At 38.8% G+C, this 26,656-nt stretch overlaps 1 protein-coding gene across 1 annotated transcript; it reads right to left on the bottom strand.

Moving 5' to 3' along the window:
• Positions 1-1,298: 1,298 nt before the first annotated feature.
• On the bottom strand, positions 1,299-26,656 carry MYLK4 (myosin light chain kinase family member 4). The gene is made up of 14 exons (XM_042940359.1): positions 26,618-26,656; positions 23,495-23,573; positions 22,700-23,150; positions 21,213-21,498; positions 19,709-19,842; positions 17,252-17,345; positions 17,069-17,178; positions 15,976-16,117; positions 12,908-12,978; positions 11,980-12,108; positions 11,212-11,364; positions 7,927-8,005; positions 4,060-4,132; positions 1,299-1,367 (listed from the first exon to the last, which is right to left on the bottom strand). The coding sequence occupies exons 1-13, from the start codon at positions 26,654-26,656 to the stop codon at positions 4,085-4,087; spliced, it is 1,815 nt and encodes a 604-aa protein (XP_042796293.1). The 3' UTR covers positions 1,299-1,367; positions 4,060-4,084.

Below are 26,656 nucleotides of genomic sequence, written 5' to 3'. Positions count from 1 at the left end.
GCTAAAAATAAAGACATTATTATAGCTGATCTCAACACAGGAGTTATTTGGAAATGGGAAATATGAGGAAAACTTAAGAGGCTGAATAGTGAGCTTGATGCTGGATGTGTAATAGGAATTTAGTGTGGCTTTGCATGGCCTCCTCTTCGTAAAGAAACGACGCACGTTTCACCCTTGAGAGGCCCGATGCCCTTCTGTGCTGTATACGGTCAGGCTCATGTCCATTATTAAATATCTGTAATGAAATGCCACATGAGCTCCGGAGCAAGAAGAAGCTTCCAACTGGAAGTTATTCTCATATCCAAAGAGTGAGCAGCAGTGTTCCCCTCACCGTTGATTTCTGGATGTTCTTTCTTCACAACCACTGAGCCATGTGAGACTCCACGTAGGTGAGATTACCGGTCTTCAGAAATGCTGGAATTTACCCAGAAGCCTGAGTGCTATTTCCCGAGTCATTGCAACACTGGAAGCAAAGCACTGTCCTTCCTTGGCATGCACACGGCCCATGTCTCATTGGTAATGGCAGCATGAGGAAAGTTCTTGTGACTATCAACATTTTTCCAAAGGTTGTAATTCCAAAGACTAACCATAAACAGATACCTCTTGCTCCACCTGTGAAAACTAGAGCATTTCATGCAAGCAAATGTACAATCAGAAGACAGCAGGGAGTGTCTTGTGAAATGCACGTCACGCATTTGAAAGTAGAATCAGCTACTCAGAAGAAACTGATGAACTTGGAGAAAGTTCAGGATATATGGAAGATATAACGTCTGATGCCTCTTGCCTCGGGATTCAAAAACAGTTTGTGTTCCAGAAAGTAAATTATTTATCAGTTGGATTCACCTGATTTCAGACCAAATAAAAATTATAATAGAGTCTGAGAAACTAAATGCTCAAGGGTGCAAAAGACAGAATTTTTTTCTGGCGATATGATGGCCCCCTTTGAAAGGCATAGTTTAAGGACTGGAAGCAGTTTTCTCCCTCTAAATGTATCCTCCAGATTTAAATGTCTCAAATAAATCTCCGGTATGATTGCTCTAATAAGCTGAGAAAGAGCAGAAATAATGTACCCCCTGCCCCAGTGTCTAAAGTCAAAAATTAAAAATTGAAAACTCAAGATGGCAGGGAAGCATCTTTCCCGTTGTGCACTACCATGGGGTCTGGGGAGTTGAGGAAAGGGATGCAGGGCTTGTCTGCACCCCCTGGGACCACAGGACTAGGTGTCCCCCTTAACTGGGTGCTCAGAGTTCAAGTGCAGCGGCTCCACCGCCCCCCCCAGGGCCACCCGTCATCACAGGGGTCAAGGCATCAGAACTGCTGATTTTTCCAAAAATCTTCTCAAAGCAGCAGCAACCGCAGCAGTTTTCCTGCAAAGCAAACAAAATATGACTCTTGTTAATTCAGCAGGGCTTTTAAAATTGTAATTAGTTGGTTGTGCGCCTTAGGAAAACCACACATGATTTTTTTATAATGTATGTGTGCATGTGAGAGAAAAAAAGAAACCCCTTGCAGGATTCCACTGCTTACCCGAGTTGGGTTTTTTTTTTTTTCAGTTTATGCAAGATATTTTCGTACTATTTGCAAGATCGAAGGACAAGGCCTCTTTGTTTCATGTGAGGCACAGCCAGCTCCCCAGCTGCTACCACACCATCCATTCTGTCAGCCTGACCCCGCATCAAAGTAAGGCCACAGATTGCGCGTGGGAAAGATTTTCATTTGCTTTATGACCACGTTTGACATAGGCCCGCACAGGGTTTGCTACCCTACATCAAACTCTGAGAAGGTGTCCTAAATTCATGGCTCTGAGAAAGTGTCCTAAATTCATAGTTCACGGGTTGGCAAAAGATGGAACAGAAACACAAAACGAAATGCCACCAGGTTGATTTTTAGAGTATTTCCTCAATGCATCAAAAAACCTCTAACAAATTGCAGGAGATTTATATGCCTCAATCGACATGATGGATCCTGCCTTATTCACAGGGCCTGGAAGTCATTCTTTTTCCACAGGAATAATCTTCAACCACCAGATTTTAAAAATCAATATTATCACAAAGTTGGTTTTACTCACTTGTAAAGCTTGCCAAAAACCCCATCTTATCCTGGCAGGAAATACTATAAAAAATGACTTAAAAAAAATTCTTCTCAAATGAGGCTGCTCTCAGAGTTAATGTCTTAAGCTCACATTTTAATTTGAAAAAAAAAAGAGTAAAAGAAGTAAACTGGGAGGCACCCACATCCCATGGACCTTAAACAATGCTTCCCAGGCCTGCAGTGCAACCAAGTTGAAATTCTGTGGCCCACTGGAGCTGAGGTCCCCAGAGAGGAAGGCAGCCAGCCCAAGGGACCGTCTGGAGGCAGACCTGACCACGCTCAAAGGTCTCATCAAGCAATTCAACAAAGACAGTAGCTAACTGTACCAGTGTCATCAGCTCCAATGTTTTGTCCTCCACATAACTGTCACTGCTTGGGCTGCTACTGGCCTACATTGCCTTGGGTTCAAAGGACCAACGTGGCATGGAAGGATTCTACTGCCTCCCACTACCATTTCCTCCTCTTTCTCTCCCTGCCAGCCCCTGGTGACAGACATGCCTTGCAGTGCAACCTCCAGTCACCCAAAGAATTCATTCCTACCAGGCCTCAAAAGTGACTCCAGTGCTTAGGGTGGGAAGGCAGTTTGTGGCAAACCCTTGAGGTTTGTGGTCACCGGAGACAAAATTGCTGGGGGATGGAGGGAGGGAGAGTTCCCCGCAGACTCTGGTGCCCACCACTCACGGGTGAAGGCCAGGCTGTACCTCAGTGAGCCTGACCACCCAGGCCTGGGAGCAGGCAGCGTCCTTCCTTTCTCCACATTATCACAAGGCACATAGCTACCTTCTACTCTTCCAAAAACTTTACCGTCCTTGCTATCTTTGACCCATGATAGTGGCCTTTGTAAGTAGGAAGCACAAGCCTTCCTGCTGATGTTTCATAGATTTCTACATAAGTGGTAGACTGGGAAGGAATGACCCTTACACCAAAGGCTGAGTGCTTTCCTAACTCTGGCCTGGGACTTTTATTATGATATACTGACTTATTTCTACCCGATCTTATTCTACAAAAGATTTCAAGGCAGCTTGCAAGAATATAGAGTCAAACAGACAAACAAAAACCTCAGGACCAGAGTAAATACAAATGAGAATAAGAGAGTAAGACCAGCAGGCAGCAAGAATGCAGACTCACAAGTCATCAGTCCTACACATTTGTTAAAATTGAGTGGCAACAGTGGCCATGGGCTTACTGCCCCAAGTGAGAGAACTGGCTTGCTGGAGGGTAAATGGCCCCCCAACAAGGACATATATGTTGAGATTTCTAAAAGTTCTCTGTAATAAGTACAAGGCCTTAGGCTTCTCCTTTAGGGCATAAATTAAGCTAGCTTTTGATTCAATCAAAAGTATTCATGTGTAAATCCATCTCCTAATAATTCTGACAAAATTCTAAGCAGGGTACAGGCTGTGTATGAAGTGGTATGGTTCCTCCAGCTCCAAGACTGGGCCAATACCAGGAAGCAGTTCAGGAAAGAAAAACAAGCATGGGCTTTAAATTCAGAGACACTTGAGAAGTCATGCTGTACCATTTACGTGACTTTGGGGGAGTTAGTGTGTGGGTCTCGAGACTGGTTTCCCCATCAGCACAAAAAAGGTATTACTTCTTCTGATCCCAATTGTAAGGACTACCAGAGATGGTTTTGTTCAATTACTGGCACCTACTGAGATAATTATCAAGTACCTACTATGTGCCAGGCCCTGGTATCCAGGCTTTGCATGGATTATCTTGTTGGAGCCACTCAACAAGCATAGGAAGTAAGACTATCCCCAACCCACAAAACAGGAAATTGAGGTTTCTGTGCTAGAAAATGGCAGAGCCAGGCTGCACACACAACAGTCCAAAATTGGGGCCCTCCCCCTCAGCAGAAACACTGCCCTGCTTCCCACATAGTCAGTGCAACACACATTTGGTTTCTTTCTTGCTACTCCCTCTTAAGGCTTGCACAACATCTCTTCAGAAAGACCTGAGACTAACCTTTCAAATGGGCACCTTCCACGGACTATTTGGTCACAAGGTCCTTCGCATTAGAGCAGCAATTCTTCTTCTTCTAGGGAAATCACAAGACATTTGAAGAAGAATTAGAACTTTAGAATTAGAACATATATATATATATATATATATATATATATATATATATATATAATTTCATTCCTCACTTCTGATATGAGAACACCTGAAGAGTCAATAACTTCCTACTGGTTGAAAATGCTCTTCAAGAGATGTTCTAGAAGCCTAAACTGTTCATGACCCTCCAACAGATGCATTGAACCACCTTCAGGGACCAGCTTGAGCATTCCCCACTTTCCCCTGTCATCACTACCTTTCCTCTCAGAGTCAGAAACAAAGAGCTGAGCACCTAATGACACTTCATTTTTATGTGTGTGTTTGGTCAAAACTCCCTTCCACAAATATTCATGTTGACAAAGCTTGAGGGTCAAGACTGAGACCAGATGAGGACAAAAATGAGTCAGATACAACTTTTGCTTCTTCCAAAAGTTTTCAAGCGTTATTTAAGTGCCACAAGAGAGGTTCAAGAAGACAAAAAAAGCACCTCCAGTTTGGGGGTTGAGAAGAACCATCTTAAAGGAGGTGGCATTTAAAGTAGGTCTCAGGCACTCACTAGGATTCGGGCTGATCTGGAAGCAGTAGCAAAGACAGGATGGAACACCTGATATCAGGGCATGTCAGAGCAGGCTGGACGGTTGGGTGTGTTAGTTTGGTGTGCACGATGGGGAATACTGGAAGAATTTATGGTGTGGGAGGAATATGATCAGAGTTGTCATTAATGAAATAATGATTTGGTGAATTAGAAAAGAGATGGATAGATATGGAATATCAGCTCCTACAGTATTTTATTAGTTCAGCATATTGGAAAAAGGGCAAGAGCTGAGGTTGTAACACTGGGATTGGGAAGGAAAGGTAGAGGCTTATTAGTTCTAGCAGAAAAGAAACAATGCCATATTTGTTCATTTTTCTTTCCTCCAGGCCCAACACATTTATTAAGCCTGCAGTAGATGCTTGATGGGTTCTAATAGATTTGTAATTTGGGAATGCTTTGTTCCACTCAAGCTGAGAGCTGTTTCTGATGGAAGGTGGCTTATGTATGGATGGTTGGCAATGTAAGAGCACAATACAGAAGGCAGAGAGCTACAGGGCTTTAATTCCTAAGGAAAAATCCTTTTTAAATTTACTGACTGATTATAAGCATGTTTAGTGGTTAATAAATTGTAAGTGTTTTAAGCATGAAACAATTAAAAGAGATAAATAAAAGTTTATAAAAGGCTTTTAAAATATAATTTCGATTTGAATAGTAAATAGTTTGGGGTAAGAGTTAAATGTTCAACATAAAGTTACATTCTGATTTTATAAAACATATCAGAACCAAGATTATTCCAAAAATGAATCTTCTGGAAAAATCTAGTCTCAATATTTCTTTGAAAAATAAAATACACTAAGCTTGAATACTGGCTTTCAAGAACACCAAAAATGTACTGTACAGGAAGAGTTCTGGAAATATCATCAGGCCTCCTTTGCCCAGAAGCCCATTATCCAGCAGGATAGTAGAGTAGTGAAGCTCTGCCCAGGTTCCAGAGCCTGCCTGTCTACACTGGGGAGCTAGCTCCATCACTTCCTCCTGGTGAGATCCTGGACAAGTACCCCTGTCTTCGGTTTCCTTACCTATATGAGGATAATAACAACACCTGTTTCAGAGAACTGGTATGTGGATTAAATGAATTATTTTTTGTAAAGCAGTGAGAACAGTGCCTGGCACAGTGCCATATAATTATAACTTTAATGATAACTGACTAGATTTATACAGTGGAATTTGTAATTTTTTTTCAAATCTCCATCGTTCTTGAAATATCAATTTACCTAGGTACCAACAGTTGGATAGAATAACAAAAAGGTGATTTTTGCTGTTGTTATATGGTTTAAAAAATATTTTAAGCACTTTTTAAACTGTATAATGTCATTAATTATCTGTTGTGGTTTCCATATTGTCCTACCACGTCAAAGTGTTATTTGGACACCAATAAGCTTGGATAAAAATACATTGGTGGAAAATTGGCCCAAAATAGGTTGGTAACCCTAATAAGCAGTTTATGTAGTCTGGATGAGGTACCAACTAGGTAAAAAGTCTATTTTTACTTGACATCAGTACCAATTATCAAGGAAAGGTATATTCAGACACAAATAAAACTCAGTACTGATGCTGAATTTAGAAGTAAAGTTAATTTCAATAAAAACTGGATGTGGAAAAAATGAGTACCTGAAGCATAGTCATTCCAAGGTTTGTTGGTCACTGAAAAAGCTCCATTCCAAAACCCTGAGAAGTAGGGAGGATGGGGTACAGAGATGGAGGAAATGAAAGTGTATCAAACGCACATGACTCCAGGGCATGACGGCAGCCATCTTAACCATGCTCATGTCAGACCTTCCCTGACAAGGCCCGAAGGCACACATTGCTTCTTGCCTCTCCCTACATCTTGGCCAGGTAAACATCCTAAATGTTTAGTTGAGTTACTTAAATGTTACACTTTTGCTTCTGTGTTGTTTGTATAATCCACAGGGATGTGGGTGGAGAAAGTCTGGAGGAGGCTGTTGTAGTAATTCAGATGAGGGGTGTCATGGGCCAGGATAACAAACGGGATGAACAAGGTTAGACAGATTCTAGAAGTAATTAGGGAAAATAATGTACGGAACTTGGATATAAATCAAATATGAGATGGGAGGATTGAGGGACAGGAAGGAAACAACAAAAACGCCCTCGGGTTTGGTTTAGGTCATTCAATGGGGGGCCATTCTGGGAGAATGGTGGAGGAAGAGGTGAGATGGAAAAGATGAGATCAGTTTAGGACGGAGGAGATCCAAGTGGAAATGTCAAGTGGATATATGCATCTGAAGCTTAGGGAAGGAATCTGTGCCAAAGGGACAGATGAGTTCTTGGACATAAATAGGAATTAAGGCAATAAGTAGATTAGGAATCTTATTGTACAAAGTTATCACAGAGTGTGGGCTCAATTATTGTCAACAAGTACTTAGGAAAAAAGGGAAAAAAGAGACAAACCTGGAAACGGATTCTTAACTATAGAGATCCAACTGAGGGTTGCTGGAAAGGAGATGGGTAGGGGGAAGGGTTAAATGAATGATGGGAATTAAGGCGAGCACTTGAGATGAGCACTGGCTGTTATATGTAAGTGATGAATCACTAAACTCTACTCCTGAAACTAATATTCCACTATATGTTAACTAACTGGAATTTAAATAGAAACTTGAGGAGAAAAAAGATTAAAAACAACAACGACAACACACCAGTACTTAGGTCATCTTCATTCAGTCTTTGGTAAGAGTCTCCTTCACATAGATTTACATTGCTCTCTGGATCAACCTGAGTAGAACAGTTTTTTGGTTCCCAGAGCATACTGAACCAGGTAAACACAAAAGTTAAAAATCTGAGTTCTGAATTAAGGAGGACTATTTATCCTGAATATACACTAACATATATTTTCCAAAACATTATTTGTTTATATATTCTAGACTATGTATATAAGTATGTGTGCATAGTACAGTGATGTAATTTATTTTATAATAAGTATAATGATTGAATAATAAACACATTAGTTATGCTGAAAGTAATACTCTCCTAAACATCATATTTGACAAAACACAAACTGCTTAATAAAAGCATTTTAAGCAATTCAACACTAACCCAAGATTTGAAGGCTGTGAGAAATGGAATGAGACAGAAACCCATATAAGGCTGGGATGCTTCTAGCCTCTGATTATCCAAAGATTGAGGTCAGTTAGAAAATGAGAGGAAAAGCAACAAACCTTGGTTACCTGTGAAATGAGTCTGGAGTGGAGCTTGTGGTCTGACAGCCAGGGGTGCTTGAGAGCCTCACTTGCACTTATTCTCCAACTAAAGGGAGATTCAGAAGGCTGTTAGCAGAGATATACCAAATGAGTCCTGAATCTGCCATTCAACCTCAGCTCTGGCCATTCCCTTTGGGAGACCAGATGGCCAAATGTCAAATTCACAGGCAATTCTACTTTTTCTGGAACTATCATTGATGATTGTAGGTTACCATCAAACCAGTCAGGGTAACAACAGTGGTAAGACAAGTGAGACAAATCATTCAAAATTCTTGTTATTAATTGAACATCTACTTTCAAATACAAGTAACCATTTTTCATGCCATGTTTGAGCTTCATGGATTGAATTTCTATCAGTCAATGGAAGAATAAATGTATACATACTACTGCCAGAGCAAAATGCTACAATGATTCTTGATAATTGCAAGAGCAATTTATATATTAAAACTTTTGAATAATATGTAGCACTAATTTTTGAATTAAGACATTTTAAAGACTTAAATAGATAGAGAGTTAATATAAGTACTGAGACAGAGTACATTAGATACCTTTACAAAGAAACTATATCCTTTTGAGACAGCAAACATTTATACAGCTTAAAAAATAACATGAGAAAGAATTATAGAGATTATATTCTAATTCTAAATTTGGTAAACTTGTCTTGTGTGCTAATTGTTATCACATTAAACTAAATAGCCTTTCAACAAAAAAACTACAAGTGAGTGTAACAGTCTGGAGTCTACTTCTGAAATTGTATCAAGAAAATAATTTCAAGCAGTCATGGAGCTTCAGTTTGTAGATTGCTTCAATAAAATTGTTTCATCAGATAACAAATATTTAAGTATAAGATTTGAAGAGATGATAAATCTTTACCATGAAGGAAAGTTTAATAACTTGGTGAGAGTGTCACCATTGGCAGGACCCGAAGCAGGCAAATGTAATGTTTCTTAAAACTCTTGACCTCTACCAACCTCAGAGGGAAGTGCTATTTTGTTGAATATTATACATTTTCAGTATTGGACCCCCAGAAGCATTCCAATAGCTGATAGTGCCCAAAAAATTATTATTTCTGCACTGTAATGTCAAACTTGTTAAAGTTGACTATTAAAAAGTTAACAATAACACAGTACTAATAATTAAATTCTTAATACATTTCAAGTTTATTTTTGTACATGGAAATGTATTCTATGAGAGTCGTATCAGGTGTTGGCCTTAGTTTCATCCAATAATAATCAGCCAGTTGTCATTCTGCCCAAATGTGCAATTGTCCCTCCCATGGTATTAATGTGACCCTCAGACTGAAGGAGGGGGCAGGACATGGTGCTGGAGGCCAAAAAGCCTTGCTCTGACTCTGCACTGCACTAGCTGTGTGATTGCTTCACTGCTCTCAGCCTCAATTTCCTCATTTAATCCAGAGGATTAAATCAGTAACACATAAAAATATATCTGTAAAATAGATTCTTAGTAAATGTGGATCTTAGCCACCAAAAACTTGACAGAGTTGACACCTTCTATCTGTTCAGTGCCTGGTGTTCAGTCATCTACAAATAATAATAGTAACAACAGCTTTGTGCCTTTCCATTAAAGATAAAACCAATGTATTTTCATTACCCCTGTCCTCATACTGACACCACCAGCCTGGCTAAGTTCTCCTTATCCTTTAGGACTCAGTCCTGACCCTTTTCAATATACTCTAACTTTGCATTAACTGCATTGGGTTATATCTTTTTTAAAAACACCTATCTCTTAGATCGTGTGTTACCTAAAGGCAGGGACTGGACTTTATACATCTGTTCTCAATGCCCCAGACACATTTCCGGGCGGATTATACATAAAATGCCTCCTTTGTGTCAGGCACTTCCCCAGACCCAATGCCCATGATACTTCTTTAATCCCCTCTCCCCAAATACACCCTCCTATCTGTTCATGGTCATGTTTATTAATAACTTAAAAGCAGTAGAGATAATAAAACAAGGAAACAAGTATTGTTGGCTTTGAAAATCTTAAATACTATTTACTAGTATATATTTTCGATACAAAACCATCTGGGGGCACCTGAGTGGCTCAGTCAGTTAAACATCTCACTCATGATTTTGGCTCAGGTCATGATCTCATCATTTGCGAGTTCAAGCCCCACATCGGGCTCAATGCTGACAGTGCAGAGCCTGATTGGGATTCTCTCTCTCTCTCTCTCTCTCTCTCTCTCTCTCTCTCTGCCCCTGCTGTGCTCTTTCTCTCTCCCTCTTTCAAAATAAATAAAATAAGCTTAAAAAATCTGTAAGAGTGTTTTTGACTAGTTAATCACAAAGTCCTTCCCCAACCATAATTCTAAAATGCCAGCACCTATATTTCAACATCACTCTTCTTCATCCTCTGAATTTTGAATTAATGTGGTTTGAACATGACAGAAAATATGAGGCCATGTTATATATCACAGTTAAATGTACAGCCTTAGGGGAAGGTTGACATGACTATCAGTTCTGCCAATTACTGGCCATATGATCTTAGGAAAACTACTTAGAGTCTTATCCATAAAACTGTAATGACAATTCCAGCATCTTGGAGATGGATGGAGGTTAAAAAACATGTCTGGGGCACCTGGGTGGCTCAGTTAGTCAAGCATCCGACCCTTGATTTTGGCTCAGGTCATGATCTCACAGACATGGGATCAAGCCCTTTCTTGGGCTTTGCACTGACAGTAAAGAGCCTGACTGGGATTCTCTCTCTCTTCTCTCTCTCTGCCCTTTCCCCATGTTCTCTCTCTCTCTCTCTCTCTCTCTCTCTCTCTCAAAATAAATAAATAAATAAATAAATAAACTTTTTTTAAAAAAAAGGCATGTCTATACAGCACTTGGCACAGTCTGGCCCACAGTAGGTTCTCAAATGAAATGATAGTTAAGTGTTCACCTACACAGAGCCAGATACATGCTTTGTAGATGTGAAAGGGGTTATGGAAATAACTTATTCCAAACCCTTCATTTTGAGGCCTAGCAAGAGCCCCTAATTGCTACAGCCTCACTGAAAAAGGCAGAAGGAGGGAAGTTTTTGTAGCCCCTTTCAAGCCTCAGGACCAAACCAGTCCCAGACCTCAGTAAATGAGATTAAGAGCATCAAATTCCTTCCATTTACAACTTTGCACAGGCATCAGAGATGTCACTAAGGGAATTCAGGGATTATCTCACTTGGATTGTGGTGGCATGTGCTTCCCTATTATCCCTCCTTCTTCCAGAGCCCGGAACAAACTTGGATTACCTCTTCTCCTTAATCAGAAGCTTGGAGATAAACTCTCTGGCTTCCTCTGAGATGTCCTGAAATTCTTCATCCTGTAAGTCCCACCTGCAGGCCAGGATGTTGTTCAGGGTCTCAGCATCATTGTCACCCAGGAAGGGGGACAATCCACTCAGTCTGTAAGACACAGGATCCAGAGTGGGCATTGTTTAAATAGCTTCAAATCCTTTACAGATAGTTGCTTTTTTGGGCTCTGTCATTTAAAACTGAGAGAAGGCAAATAACCTGATAATTAAACATAATTCTATAATGTATTTTTGCAATCAAGAAAATGCTTACTCCCCCCACCCCAGCTCCTAATTCAACACCTGCAGCAATGGAGTCAGCAGCTACACTGAAATATGAATCTCTAAGGACAGCACAACTTCCTTTTTAAAGCATTTACAGCTGCTAAAATCTGCCACACACTCAGAGGGCAAACACCAGAGCGTCACCCCCGAGGAATAAGGCTAGCATTAGTCATTTAGGAAATCAGGACACACGTTGTTTTTTAATGTTTTTTAATTACTTTTATGGCATTAGGTGGTGTCCTAAGAGTTAAAGTGATTACAAGTAGACATACATTTACTTTTTCAGGTGATGTGCAGGAAAAGAATTTATTCCTTTCACCCACAGGATCCACAGAGCCTAGAAAGTGACTCAATATGGCACGATGCTATTTACTTTTAAAAGACCTAATTTAAGGTTTTTATTCATATTTGTGAGTGTCAGAGAGACTGGAGAACTGCTTACAGCATATAGGCAATGACGCCCACACTCCACATGTCAGTGGGAAAGGAAACAAAATCATAGTTCACAACTTCAGGAGCAAGAAATTCTGGGGTTCCAAAATTCACCTTCAGCTTCTCTCTGGGTTTGTATCTAGAATTTAGGAAACAAAGTAGAGGGATGGAGAAGGTCAATCAAAAGTCAACAATCATAGAAACTGAAAAGATGTAGTCTGTTAGACAAAATAACTTCAGCCAAACAGCAAATTTAAAATACACAGACTTTAAGGGAAATCACATATTTAAGAAATAGTGTTTAAAAATTGTAAAAAAAAATTCCAGTAGTTTAAGAGTAATAATTCATACTCTAAAGCCTTAATAATCTAAAACAGTGGTGGGAAAAGCCAGTCAGAATAATTAGAACACCTGAATTATAACAAAAGAAAACTGATAAAATCTTTGACATGTCAATGGCTTGAATAAGCCCATATTAATGAATAAATGAAATGCAATAATTTACAATCATTTTATATTCAACATTAATGTGCTGAAGTTTACGTAAACTCTTTGTTCACTTAAGAAGCTTAAGCATACCAGAAACTTTTGCCATCTTGTTTACACTACCTATTTTTTAAAGTAAATCTTCTCTTTACAGATAGAACAATTATAAAAGACTAAGAGAAAATTACAAATTCTAAATAAATGTCTTCAAATTTAATAACTTTACTGTATTAGATTTTAAGTTTTTTATATTTTTTTCTTAGATGCACTGTAGAAATTTCTAAACATTCCAATTCCAAAATCAGCAAGGTAAGGCTGGGATATAATTTTTGTTAAGTTAATTCTAAATAACAGTATAAAACCAAAAGGTATATCAGACTTATCTTTGCAAAGAAAGGGCATCCATCATGCTCCCTACCTTCATTCATGTACCTATGTCCAAATACACATACCTTCTGGCCAATCCAAAATCAATAATTTTTATTTGTTTAGCATCCCGATTCACACACAGGATATTCTCAGGCTGCCAGGAGAAAGAGACACATTAGCAATGAAAACAACCATCATTCACTCAAATTGTCCTCGAACCACAACTAAAAATACAACGATGCTCAGGAAAAACATATCAGGCCTTTCACTTTGGGGCTGGCTTGTCTGTGTGGGTATTTTCTCCTTTAATTATGTGGTGGATGAGGTTGTGGGTACCCTGCCAACCTTGCATTACCCTGCCTGTCCCTCTCCCTGGTTCTGCAGTTTACCATAATGTGTGAGTTCAGTCAGAGGCCTCCTTGAGGAAAGAAAGACAAGGGGGCTGCTTCAGTACCTTTCAAATGGACTGGTGGAGGCTGTCTCAGACTTGACATCTGCCCCCCTAAAATTATTAAGTATGAATTTCCCCTTCTTGGAGGAATATCTTTCCCAAGGATTTATGAGTTCCAGGAGAAATGGCCTGATTCATTTAAACAGCCACACTGAGTATGCAATATAACGTGAACGCTCCTGACCTCCAGATTTTCCCTTTGTGCTTACTCTTTGAGAAAGTCATGTGTAAGAGAAAGGCTTCCCCCCCGTTCATTCTTCACTCTCAGCAATTCCAAAGTTTTGCTGAGTTTTTTCTCAATGCCTAAACCCTTGACTAAGTGTTCCCTTGGAGTTTGACTCTGGATAGACTTTGTTGTGCCAATCCAACTGTCTTGGGTGAAGAGGGAGAAGCATAGATAGTAGCACTGCATGGAACTCAGCGTTTATAGAATGTCTTACAAGTGTGTCCGTATTTGTTAAGTCTGGAAAACTGAGGTCTGAGAAAAATAAGGAATTTCATTTCAAGTCAAGGTCAGCCAGGGTGCCTTGGAAGCTCAGTAAGCGTCTGATTTCAGCTCAGTTCATGATCTCATGGTTCATCAGTTCAAGCCCACATCAGGCTCTGTGCTGACAATGTGGAACCTGCTTAGGATTCTCTCTCTCTCTGCCCCTCCTGTGCTCCTTCTCTCTCTTTCTCTCTTTCTCAAAGTAAATAAACTTCTAAAAAATTAAAAAAGTAATAAAGTCAAGGTCATCCATAAAAAAAGAAATAAAGTTTTCAAAGAATTGCCTGGAACTCTCAAGGTCTAATTCCAACTCTTTCCTAAGAGCTGGGGTGCATTAGCTGAGTTGCTGAATCCCCCAGATCCTATGTCCTTTTAGGTGGCACCATGGCTGTCCCTCCCCTATTTGTCTGGGTGGAGAGTAGGTTCAAATGAGATCAGAAACTAAGCACTTTATGAAATGATGTAGTAGTGTCTCCTTATCAATATTCAATGGTCCATTTGGTTGACATAATGTCTTTGGAGGCCCTTTTCTAAAATATCTCTAAAACTGATGTCTACAAGTAAAAGCTATTTATAGAGAATGGATGCTACATAAGAACATTTGGTTTCATGCTCAAATAACTGATCAATCATGTATAAAGCTGTTCAGTTGTCGAAGAATACTGTGACATAAAAATATGTTTGCTGAATGTAAAGAAACAGTTTTGAGGATACTTCAAAAAGTTAAATTTTTTCTAATTATTAAATTAAAGCATATTCATTGAATGAGATTTGTGAAACACAGAAAAATATAAAGAAGACCATTTTTAAGTCACTTTTAATCTCTCCTCCATGGTAACAAGAATTCTTAATATTTTTGGCCATTTTCCTTCCAAGGAGACTTCTGCAAGGGATGAGTGGTCCTTAATGACCCACCCAGCTTTTGCCTTTACTGTTAATCTTTACCTACAAGCCATAACTAAAATTGCCCATTGCAAGTCCTCAATCAATGTTATGAAGCCACATACAGAGCTGTTTGACTTATGATAGGTCAAGTCCTAGTTTCAGTTGCCAATCAAATCCCTTTAGGGATATCTGCAGAATATCTACACTCATTGAAAATGCTTCATGAAAATACACATTACAGAACTCAGTTTGTAGCCAAGGGCTTTGCTAATGATTTTTAACCTATGACATTGTCTTTTATAGACCACTTCCTCCTGCCCTGTGAATAGGAGAGGTAGTGCACATAAATCAAGACAGTGAGGGAAGCCAAATTATAAGAAGAGAGGACCATGGAAGCCGACTTAAGGAAGTTAGATTTGTTTAGCTCTACAATCCCCTATGACTTGCAATAGATGGTATGTTCTATAGAATATGTATTTTATATCATGGTCATGTTGTGCAAACAGGGAAATGAGAAAATGATTGAGCCACACAAGAAGAAGCAGCTTATGATACTTAGCCCCAATATTAGAACTGATCAGAGTTATTGAGCTTGGGTCTTTCACTGGTTGTAACTATGTATAGTCCAATTCTATGCACTTCATAATAGGAGAGAGATCAAAAGGGAAGGATCATTAAATAAAAGAAGAAAGGAAGGTGGCTTGGCTCCCTGCTGCTCACATAGGCTCCCCACTATGTCCATCATAATGCCACCAGCCTTCTCTGCTCCTTAGCATTTTAGCTCTACCCTTCTGGCTGCCCTGTATCCCACTCTGCCATAGGTTTCAACCCAGTGCTCTAGCATGCCCACAAGAAAACAAATCCCTAATGTTCAGAACCTCCTAAAAATTTGTGAGACTGCTAGGGATGCTTGGGGAGATAGAAAGTTTGGCTACCACTAGTGAATTCTGAGTTAGCTAAAATCCTCCCACCTACTTATTCTAAAAATGAGAGGGACACAACAAGGAGACCATGGTGGTGGTGGTGGTGGTTTTAGTTCTAAACATTTAGGGAAAGCATCTCCCATATGGATTCCTTTAACACAAGCAAGTTACAAGAATCTGGATAATAGTCCCTAAAGATGCAGACATGAAAATATTAGGGGGTGACAAAAGTTGGAAATGAGGAGATGATGCTAAGAATCCAGATTTTTATTAATTCCCAAACATAACACTTCATACCAGCATGGATTTCCCAAGCTGATATATAGTATCTGACAGGGCCCACTGATCCAGAGGAGGAAGGGGAGGGAGGGGTTTACATTTCATACCATACAAAATATGTTCTACCTTCAGATCCAAATGGAGAATGTACATCTGATGCATGTGTCTTATGCCCTCACATATTTGCTTGATGAACAGGATGGTGTCAAACTCGGTCAGATTGTAGTTGTCATCGATGATGCGATCAAACAGCTCCCCTCCATCCACGCTGAAGAGGGAAGAGGAACAAAGTCCTGAGTCATGAGTCCTACAGCCATTTCTTATAGTGGCAGCCCGGTGTTTAAGCTCCCATAACTCTTCCAAGGAATGTGTGCACAGAGTGATTTCTTCACCTCTGTCATTCTCTCAGTTAGATGATGCTTAGGCTGAAGACCTTAACTTTATCTATCATCAATTTCACAACTAGAAAGTCTTAAGGTCTCTGTCATCCAGTGGCTGCAGCTCTGGGGTGAGTCCACATCTGCCATTCTCTAACACATAGAAGATAAAGAAGACTCTACAAAGGCAGGGAGAGGAATCCCAAATACCAAACGAAGGTCAAACAGGGTCTTCTCAGACTAATTTCAGTGTTAAAGTGTTTCTATGTGCTTCTGATGCTGGACTTTTTATTATCCAAAATTTCTATTGTACAATGATAAAGAAACCCCAAGCAGAGGAAAGAATGAACCGAATCACAATACTAATTCAGCGTTAGTTAAAACTACTCATTTTCTAACTAAATACCTATTAATTTTCTATAAAAGTGATTTAAATGAAACTATCTTAACCCTAATTATTAAGAATTTGATGTGAACTTTGCATTAATGATTAAGTTGAAAATAAAATGTAGGTCAAAGGTCATGTTCCTCCAGGTTAACCAGAATAATATTTAAGCTGGATATTTGACAGTATAACTTCGATATAAAACTACATCTATGCTGTCATTCTACTTCATCTCAGTAAAGTCACACATGGAAATGTGTATTCCTAAGTAATTTTCCTTCTGAAACTGATGCAATTGTCTAATACACACCAATCAGAATCAGAGGTGCACCAAGCATGGATCTAATGACTTCTGAAGCAGGAAAGAGCTGCAGCCGCATAGTCATGGGTTCTGTGGGATGATCTGGATGGGTGCATGCATTGGTTCAGGGGAGGGAGGGGCAGGGAGAACACTCACTACTCCATGACCAGCACAATGTCATTCTTAGACTCAAAGGCGTCATAGAGCTGAATGAGGTTCACATGATCCAGCTGGTTCATGATGTTGATCTCATTCTTTACTTCATCCTAAGAAGAAGGAAAGGTGCTTTAGTGAGGCGAAGATGAGGGTAAGGAGAGATCCACGTTGCACGGCCTTTACCTTATCCTTTGTGCCTCTGGTCTTGATGATCTTAGCTGCCAGCTTCAGACCTGTTGCTTTCTCTTCACACTTGTGTACCTGGCCAAAGCGCCCCCTGCCAGAGAAGAGCATGTGTATAGCATGAGGTAGGGCCAAGTGGAAGATGGGGTTGTCAGGGCGTTTCTCCTTTGGGGTTTGAATGAGCAAACCTATTAGTGCATCTACTGTAGCCAATAAACTTCTAAAACAATGTCAATGTGTATCTATCGGTCATGGTCATTGAATCTGCTGAGGGGTTTCCCGGTCCTACCCAGAACTATTGAGGCAAGAATACAGGGTGAGGCCCCAGAATCTATATTTTCACAATGTTCCTTGGGTGATTCATACGCCCCCTAAAATTTGAGAATTTGTGTTATAGAAAAAAATAGAATCTTTCTGAATACATATGAATGTAATAAGCTAGGCTTTGTAAGCATATGAATAATACAGGCTATAGGCGAGGATTGTAAAATTATTCTTGGAAACTGCATATAAATAAAATAATAACAATATTGCATATAGATAAATATAATAAAAATTCATATTGCATAATCACCTATAAAATGTTCAACAGTTTAGCTTGGATATAAATTTATATATACTATGAAGGACAGCTTCTTACAAATGTGATCACATACAGAAATACACAATCATTAACAATTTTAAAATGTGACTTCTTGGATTGTCTGGGTGGCTCAGTCAGTTAGTTAAGCATCTGACTCTGCACTGGGTGTTGTATGGAAACCAATTTGACAGTAAATTTCATATATTAAAAAATAAAAAAAAATAAAAAAAAATAAAAAAAAGCATCTGACTCTGGATTTTGGCTCAGGTCATGATCTCACGGTTCGTGAGATCGAGCCTCACATCAGGCTCTGTGCTGACAGTGTGGGGCCTGCTTAGGATTCTCTCTCCCTCTCTCTCTGCCCCTCCCCCTCTCACATGCACACATGCTTTCTCTCTCTCCCTCTCTCTCTCAAAATAAATAAGCATTTTTTTTTTTAAATTTGACTTCTTGCTTTGATTCCTGAGTTAGTAAAATAGAGCACAGGTGCCTGCTTGTGCAATGTGGCTATCATGGCAGGGTAGAAAAGGGAAGCTTCCTGAACAACACTGTGAACCTAAGGTCCACCACAGTCCTGGAGAACTGCAGAGGTGAGGGTGGTGGCAATAACTGACAAGGCAGGGTGGTGAGTACCACCACATCCCACTCAACTTAGCCACACACCTGTGCAGAAACAGATGGGTCTTAGAGAATGACATTACTGTAAACAAAACCAAGTGATGACTTTAATTCCAACTACTTTTCCAGATGCAGTCTCTTTAATGGAGCACATAAACACAGCCCCAGGCACCTCACATATGGCTACTGATTAAGAAAATGCCTTGGGAATTGTTGCAAAGCCTCTTCTGCAAAAAACTTTTCTCCTTCAGAGAAACAGTTGCTGGCTTGCCATTAATGTCCCCGAAGACCGAAATGAGCTGCTATGTGGAGTAATGCTAAAGACTCCCATGGCACCTATTCACATGTTAGAATTCCCATTCCTCTCTCTGCCCTCCCTCACAGTCTTCAGGGGAGTTCTCTCTAATCAACAGGCTGAGGAGTAAAACATTCAGGTGGTTCCCCATGGTGGAGGGCAGAAAAAATATGGAACAGAAAGAGGAAGAAGGGACTTCACAAATATTGACCACACCCCCACTGACCAGTGCAGAAACATGCACGATAGTTGCTATGCATATTTTCCATGTGTTGGTAAGGAAACTTGGGGCCTATTAGTAAAAATGGTCTGCTTCCTCTTGCTATTTCACATAGATATGCTGACGGCAGTAAACTTTATACTTTAGACTTTAAATGACAAAACATCAAAGGGTGGTTGTGATTGACATCAAAGAGGAATATCTCCTAGGAATAAACTTGGTCTCTGATGGGCTTTACTCTTTCTTCCTTCTTCAGGGAGAGAGTGTACATTTAGATGTCCTTCAAATAAATTCTTCAGTGAGGGAAGTAATCAACTGAAGTGGATAATAATAATTAATCCAGTAAAAACCTAAATGGAAAACCAACAACAGTGATAAAAAAGATATATGCCACAAGAAATACACTGTGTTCGCTCATTTCTACATTTAGTGTCTCCGTTTTCAAGTTTTGGACAGCTTCTAAACCTTCTGGTGACTCACATGGGGTTTGTCCCACTTTCAGACATTACAACATGGGAAGTAAAGCAGATAATAAATGTGGAGTTTAGTCACTGTCCCCACATCAATCTTTCTGACATCAGTGGCGATTTTCAGAAATGGTTAAAATCTCTTAAAATGTTTGTTTATGATGTTTCTGGTTCTCAGGTCAAGACTAGCAAACACTTTATGAAATCTTCAGGATTTGTCTCTTTGAAAATGCTCTTCTTTTGTTGAAAGAGGATTAAATTGAGCATTACTTACCCTCCTAAAATTTCAGTTCTGCTCACAGTGTAAAAACTGTTGACTGCTGCTTGCTTGGCTGTCACAATACGGTGATTAAAGGGGGCAGGAGGAGCTGGGACATCATCTAGAAGATAAGAGGAAAAGAAGGGCCACTTGTTAAGCAGTCAGACCTCTTTCCAGCACCACGATTGGGTCTCAGAATAAAATGTTGCAAAGGGCGCCTGGATGGCTCAGTTGGTTAAGTGCCTCCCTTCAGCTCAGGTCATGATCTCATGGTTCATGGATTTGAACCCCACATCGGGTTCAGTGCATCAGCTCAGAGACTAGAGCCTGTTTCCAATTCTGTGTCTCCCTCTCTCTCTCTCTGCCCCTTCCTCACTCTGCCTCTCAGAAATGAATAAATGTTTTAAAAAATTAGAATAAAGTGTTGCTCATTTAATAATAAAATAAATGATCCATTTATTTTATTCCTAATAATCCTGGGAATATATGCTTTTATTTCATATTATGATCTGTAATTCATGTAGGTGATACCTGACATCTTTGCGAAAGAATGTCAGGACCACAAAACTATGGTTTATACCATCTTCAGGACAACTTTTAGAAATGTCACAGTAGTTGAAAATCTCCAACCACAATATGGTTCACACAGGTGATCCTCCCAAGCCCAAAAATGAAAATTCGAACATGAGAAACTGAACCACGAAAAAAAAAGGCACCATTGATAATATCCATTATTTTGATTAAAGCAAAGAGAGAAAGATGAAAAGTTTTTTTTCATGTCATTGAAATGTTTGATATTATTATATATTACTTTCCAAAATATTTTAACCTTTATTTAAGGTACATTAAAAGCACAAAGATGAATTTTTCTTGGCTGGAAATAAAAGAACCAGTAAAGCTGGCTAAGGACGTATTATACAGCTCTCAAATTTCCTCTAAGTGTTTAAACTCTAGTCCACACCCCGATTGGTTCTAAAACACATACTCAGTAATATTGCAGTATTCTTTCTACTTTTCCATGGCTTGCTTTCCGTGAACCTATTCATTTCCCCATTTATTACTTATTTAAGCGTCTACCACAGGCAGCTTCTTACATGCACACAAAGGATAAAAAGGGAGGTGAGTAAATAATAACTTTGCCTTCAGAACTTTAAATTTATTCAACATATAATTCTCAAGCACTTATCTTGTGCTAGGCACTCTGCCAAGTGTTAATATTTTTAAAAATTCAGATAATAGAAGTCTCCAGGAAACTGACTTGATATAGACATTCATCTCTCACATCGTAAAAATGCTGGAAACTAAAGAAGTCATGAAAGAATTCTCTTGGTGGCATTCATCTCTTCAGACAAAAAAAAAAAAAGGTGATTGAGTTACAAACACAAATGGCATCAGCATGGCATTATGTCTCCTTCAGGCTGTTAGGCTAAGTGAAATTTAGTTGGAAATGCTTGCTGGAAAAAGGTTAAGAAGCTTCAAAAGACTGAAACAAAAGCCATTTCCTACCCAATGGGGTCACCAGATCTTGCTGTCTGGAGGTCTTAATTCCAGCAGATTCCAGGGGGTTGCCTTGTAAGCTCCCCTGGGCTTGTCTGGTTTCCTGTGTCCTAAATGCATGTCCTTCACCTGTACTCGCTACATCTATTCTGCTCTTTTTGTTGTCCTCTTTGATGAAGCACTCCTCCGTCACCCGCCGCTTGCTGCTGCCAATATGCTCTGCTTGCTCAGCATTCTGGAAAATGGGTGCTATTGCTGAATTTTCCAGGATTCGTGATGTAGAAATGGCTTTTACATTGCTGATACACCTGGAAAATAAAATCCAGCTGCAGCTCTCAAAGATTCAAGGAGATAACTTTCAGATGGTCAAAATTCTTAGAACTAAAGCTTCCTTAACAGGGTGTTTTGGTGAAGGGTCATAAGCTTCATGATAGAGAGTTGGCTGTTTCAGCATTTGGGATAAAATAGAGCAGTATGCTTCCCCATCAAACTAAGCAGCACAAGAACAGGTATAGATAACTACGATCCCAGAAATTCTCCCTGATGACCTCATTGTGCCCTGCAAGTTGTCCACTGGCCCTTTACAAGAGTAGTCATTTTATGAATACCTAGCTAATTCGATCTTCATTTTTTTCACTTCCTTTTCTTATAGAAGAGAGAAATTACTAAATTAAAGTATAATAAAGGATGCAATCATCTCTCTGAATATTAACAGAGAGATGTAAACCTTTATTGATGAAAGAATTGAACTAACTTCAGTTTTTAACAACTCCAGACCTTACCAAGCACATCTTTGCAGTGATGGATTTTCTTAATAAACAACAGTCTTTATGTTTAATTCTTACAAAATTAGATTTTTCTCCATAATTAGGTGTCAAATACGTTATTAATAAATGAAATAAAAATTATATTGTAATTCCCTAAAAAACTCACATATAATTTGGACACTCTGTCCAGATAGATTCTATGATCCATTATAACACAGAGTAATTGATTGGCTGAATAATTCTGCATTTATATGTGAAACTTTGCAGTTGAGGAAGAGTCATTCAATAATCTACTTCTTACTCCATCCTCAAAATATTCTAGAAAACAGACAATTTATCATCTATAATGGGGTGGGTAAACTTTTTAAGAATTAGCTTTTTAACTTACAGATAAATCTGATCACTATTCAATTCCTGATCTTAGAAAGGATGTGCTCCATATTGCTGAAAATAAGAACTTTTTATTTGATCTCTAGAAAATATTGATTGATAAAAATCATTATCTTTGCCTATCAGTTGGTAGGAGAAAACAATAAAAATGCCTGAAAATTTCACGGGCAAGAAGAAAAAGTAATAGCAAGAGAACATGGCCAAGAAAAACCCACAGAAGCTGGGAAACCGTTTTCTAAACCACTGCTTTAAAAACTCACTTCAGTTATTCTTTTGATATGGCCTTAAGTTTCAACAGCACATAGATCTACCAAAAACATCAGTTGTAGGTGTGTGATGCTTTAAGCCCTACCTTTCATAGAATTGATCACCATTAGTTTTATCAACATACTGCTTTTTATTTGAACACTTGTCCAACACTGTTTCATTTGCAATTGCTGGTCCTCCTTTTTTCTCAACTTCTCTTTCACTAGTGTCTTCCTTAGAACGAAGCCCATTTTTCTCTCCTTTGAACACTGGAAGTTCATTTTTATCCACAGAGGCTTGTTTATCATCTCCAGCACTAATCTTTTCTTGTCTTTTCAGTCTCTCTGTGCTTGAAATGTCTCTTGTGTCTATATTTTCTCTTGACTCTATGGAATTTCTTAGGGCAAAATCTTCTACCTCGTCTTGAGGTCTTTCTGTATGAAATGTGACAAAACTTCTCTGAGCTAGAGAGGCATTGGTCTTCTCAGAATTTTTCTTGTTGAGTTTATTAACCTTTTCCTTCTCAGAGGAGAGCTGGTTCTTCTGGGAAGATCTCTCTAAAAGCCACAAAATATTTTAATGGAGGACGCATGTGATCAGTATAATTTTGTCTTCACATAATGGCATTTCTATTCATGTTTCTTTTTATCAGAAGATATAAGCTTTTGAAAAGCAAAGTGGAAGTGAACATGACCAATTGACTGACAGATGGGTTCCCAAAGATTTTCTAGTTAGTAATTAGTAGGACCCAAAGCCAATCAGATAAAGATATTCAAACAGCACTTCTCCCGACAAAGGGCTTTATGAACATGTGACTCCCTCTGAATAAGAAGAATGACAACAGGACTGTCATACCAGAGCTTTCTTAATCCATAAATATCTAGTCTTCTAAAGATGTTACCTGTGAGGGCCAATGTCCTTTTGCCTTTGACAGATGCCGTTTCCTTCAGCCCAGGGTGTGACTGTGCCTTCTCCTTACCCTGTAGATACACAATTGAGTAATTGAAGTCACATATTAATTACATCAGGGTTTCTCAACCTCAGCACTACTGACACATGGGGTGGGTAATTCTTGGTCGTGGAAAATGTTATGAGAATTATAGAATGTTTAGCAGCATCTCTGTCCTCTACCCACCAGATGACGATGATACCTTCCCTCCCAGCTATAATATCCAAAAATGTCTCCAGAAATTGCTAGTGTCCCCCAGGACAAAATCATCCCAGACTGAAAACAACTGTATTACATGATTCAAATACGGAAAAAAAAACCCACTAAAATTAATAGTAATTTAGAGAGCAGGACAGTCTGAATTAATGAAACCCTTCATTTCATGTATAGACTACAATATTTGGAAACAAATGGACTCACTATTTTGAAAAAAAATTCTGTTAAACTCTGGCATTGTTTGTAAAAGAAGGCCCATCTTCATGAACTGGCATTGTAAAAGAAGGCCCATCTTCGTGAATAGATTAAAGGATGTTGATAATGTATGTATCACTTGTGACCTCTGCTTGTATTGTCTTGATATGGTTCACATGTAAATCAAATGAAAATGAGAGGATATATCTGAATAGGTTTTATAAACCAGAAAGCAGAAGACTAAAGTAAGTAAGCTTTCATAAATGAGCTTTCACACTGCTTAAAACAGATGGCCCCTTTCCTAAGCAGATAAACATCCTTCTCAGAGTCCTGGCTTCTCTGAATTTGCTTAGCAAACTTTTCTTAAATGCCATATAAAAGGTAAATATTAGCCCCATCCACCCAAATAATCACAAAATTCTGAAGTTATGCAATGTAAATTAATGAAATTGTATGAATGCCCAAAGAATCAGTCTTCTTTTCTTTGGAAAGAGCAAAATTTGCCTTCAGGTGACTTGCAAGCATGAAACGCTGTGTAAGCGCAGCTTGGAGTCTTCAAGACAAACTGCAAATGTACTTTTAAATAATCCAAGGGACAATACCATAGGTTCAGAGCATTTCCATTTTTCATATAGAGACCTGGAAACACAGAGATAGGTTTAGTAAATCTGTGTAAAACCAAAATTAGAGATGAGAACCTCGGAGTCTGTAACTTCTTTTAAGTGAAAGTGCAGGAAAAATGTTCTTTCACTTGCTCAGGCAAAGCCAGTTGCTCTCTTCTCTGCACACAGCACTCAGTTTATATGCCCATCCCAGAATCACTTCCAACACTTTTAAACATTTTTTTTCCCTGTCAGTTTCCCACTAGCTTGTGGGCCTTAAATGGGCAAAAAGACTGATTCATCTTTGAGTCCTTGGCACTTAGCCCAGACACTGAAATATAGTGATTGATGGTGATGATGGTGGTGGTGATGATGTCGATGATGATGATGGTGGTAGTGATGATGTCAATGATGATGATAGTGGTGGTGATGATGATGATGATGACGACAATGATAATGATAGTGGTGATGATTTTGATGATGATGATGGTTAATATACACTAAGCCATGTCTTCATACTAGGCATATTTCTAAGCATGTTATTAACTCTGTTGATTCTCATAGCAACCCTTTGGGATAGAGACACTATTAGCCCCATTTTATAATGATATTGGGTAATTTCTGAGGGTTATATAGTTCAGAAATGATTTAACCAAGATTATTAATCAGTTGTCTACTTCATTCTGTGCTCTTTCATTTTTTTTTAATTTTTTTAATGTTTATTTATTTTTGAGAGAGAGAGAGAAAGGGACAAAGCATGAGTGGGGGAGGGGAATAAAGATGGAGACACAGAATCTGAAGCAGGCTCCAGGCTCTGAGCTGTCAGCACAGAGCCCAACACAGAGCTCAAACTCAGAAGCCGTGAGATCATGACCTGCGCCAAAGTCTGCCACTTAGCCAAGTGTATTCTGTGCTCTTTCTTAATTACTACATTGTACTGTCACTTATTAAAAAAAGATAGAGGATTATAGGCAAGATACGTTGTTAGTATTTACTGAATATCTATCACACAGCACATACCACAAGAGATAAGAAAGAAGATTAAGAGACAAGGGTGTAAAATTGAAAGAAATTAGTAGAGTGAATAAATATTTGTCAGTCAAAAGATTAGAATTAACATAGAAGAGAGGCAAGAGAGAGATAGAATTTAAGTCCAACTTAGAAAATAAGTCAATTGGTCAAATAAGGTAGTTTAACAACAATCTTATCTATGTAAGATATTGTGTAATTTTGTCTTTTAGTGTCTTTCAGTATTTCTCTTTTGAAATGAAAACTCCTGGTGGATAAGCATTGTGCTTCTGAATTTATTCTTGATGACATGAACATAGGTAGACTTAATAGTGAAAACTGGTATGTATCAATCAATTTCAGTTCATCAAAATATGTAAAATTGAGAATTTGATGGTAAGACTCCATGGAGTGCCAAATCGATGAACATTTGCCTCTAAGGTCATTGAAGTGTTGGTGGCAAATGACCACCAGTTGTGCTAACATTCTTTGGGTGGAGCAGTCTGAGGTGACCAACAGGAGAAGCTGTCGATTCTGAGGAATATTAGAAACTAGCTTCCAAATGAGGCTGTTATTTTTGTCAGTTACATATCACATATGTTTTACCATTTAAATAAGGTAAGAAGGTCTTTATTCATTGCCATAGGCTATTATATTTTCATTTCTCTATGTAACACTGACATCTAGAGGAACTTTGAACTGAAGCATTTCCAAAACACAGAGGTTGTATTTCTCCTTTTCTGTTTCTGGGCAGCAACTTCAGTACAAAGAATTTTCACTTTGTGTTTCCCTATTAAACACAGAAGTTGCTAAAATAGGAAGCACAAGTCTGTAGATACAACTTATTCAAAGATGAACGTATTTTCTACTGATGAGAGAGAACATAACAGTGCTATCAAGCATGATATTTCTGTAAGGATTAATATCACCCTCTGTTAATGGATAAATATCGTATAAGAGACTACGTTCCTCTGCTAAATTCACACTGATTACCAAGATGAGCAAGAGGGCCTCATTTCACACAAATTCACTTATTCCTTCACTTAATAAATACTTCTATATCTGCATATGGATTCCTTTTATAATAATCCAT

Source organism: Panthera leo, chromosome B2, assembly GCF_018350215.1.
Source record: "Panthera leo isolate Ple1 chromosome B2, P.leo_Ple1_pat1.1, whole genome shotgun sequence".
In the NCBI taxonomy this organism is placed as follows: Eukaryota; Metazoa; Chordata; class Mammalia; order Carnivora; family Felidae; genus Panthera; species Panthera leo.
Note: the sequence above shows the minus strand (reverse complement) of the source record. Positions and strands in the feature narration are given on the sequence as shown.

Bases quoted from the DNA above. Each gene is read 5' to 3' on its own strand.
- MYLK4 (XM_042940359.1), bottom strand. From the start codon at position 26,656: ATGGATTATTATAAAAGGAATCCATATGCAGATATAGAA. The intron at 23,574-26,617 runs GTATTTATTAAG...GTGTATCTACAG, and splicing joins ATCCATATGCAGATATAGAA to GGTAAGGAGAAGGCACAGTC. The intron at 11,365-11,979 runs GTAAGCAGTTCT...TGTGTCTTACAG, and splicing joins GGCGTCATTGCCTATATGCT to ACTGAGTGGATTGTCCCCCT.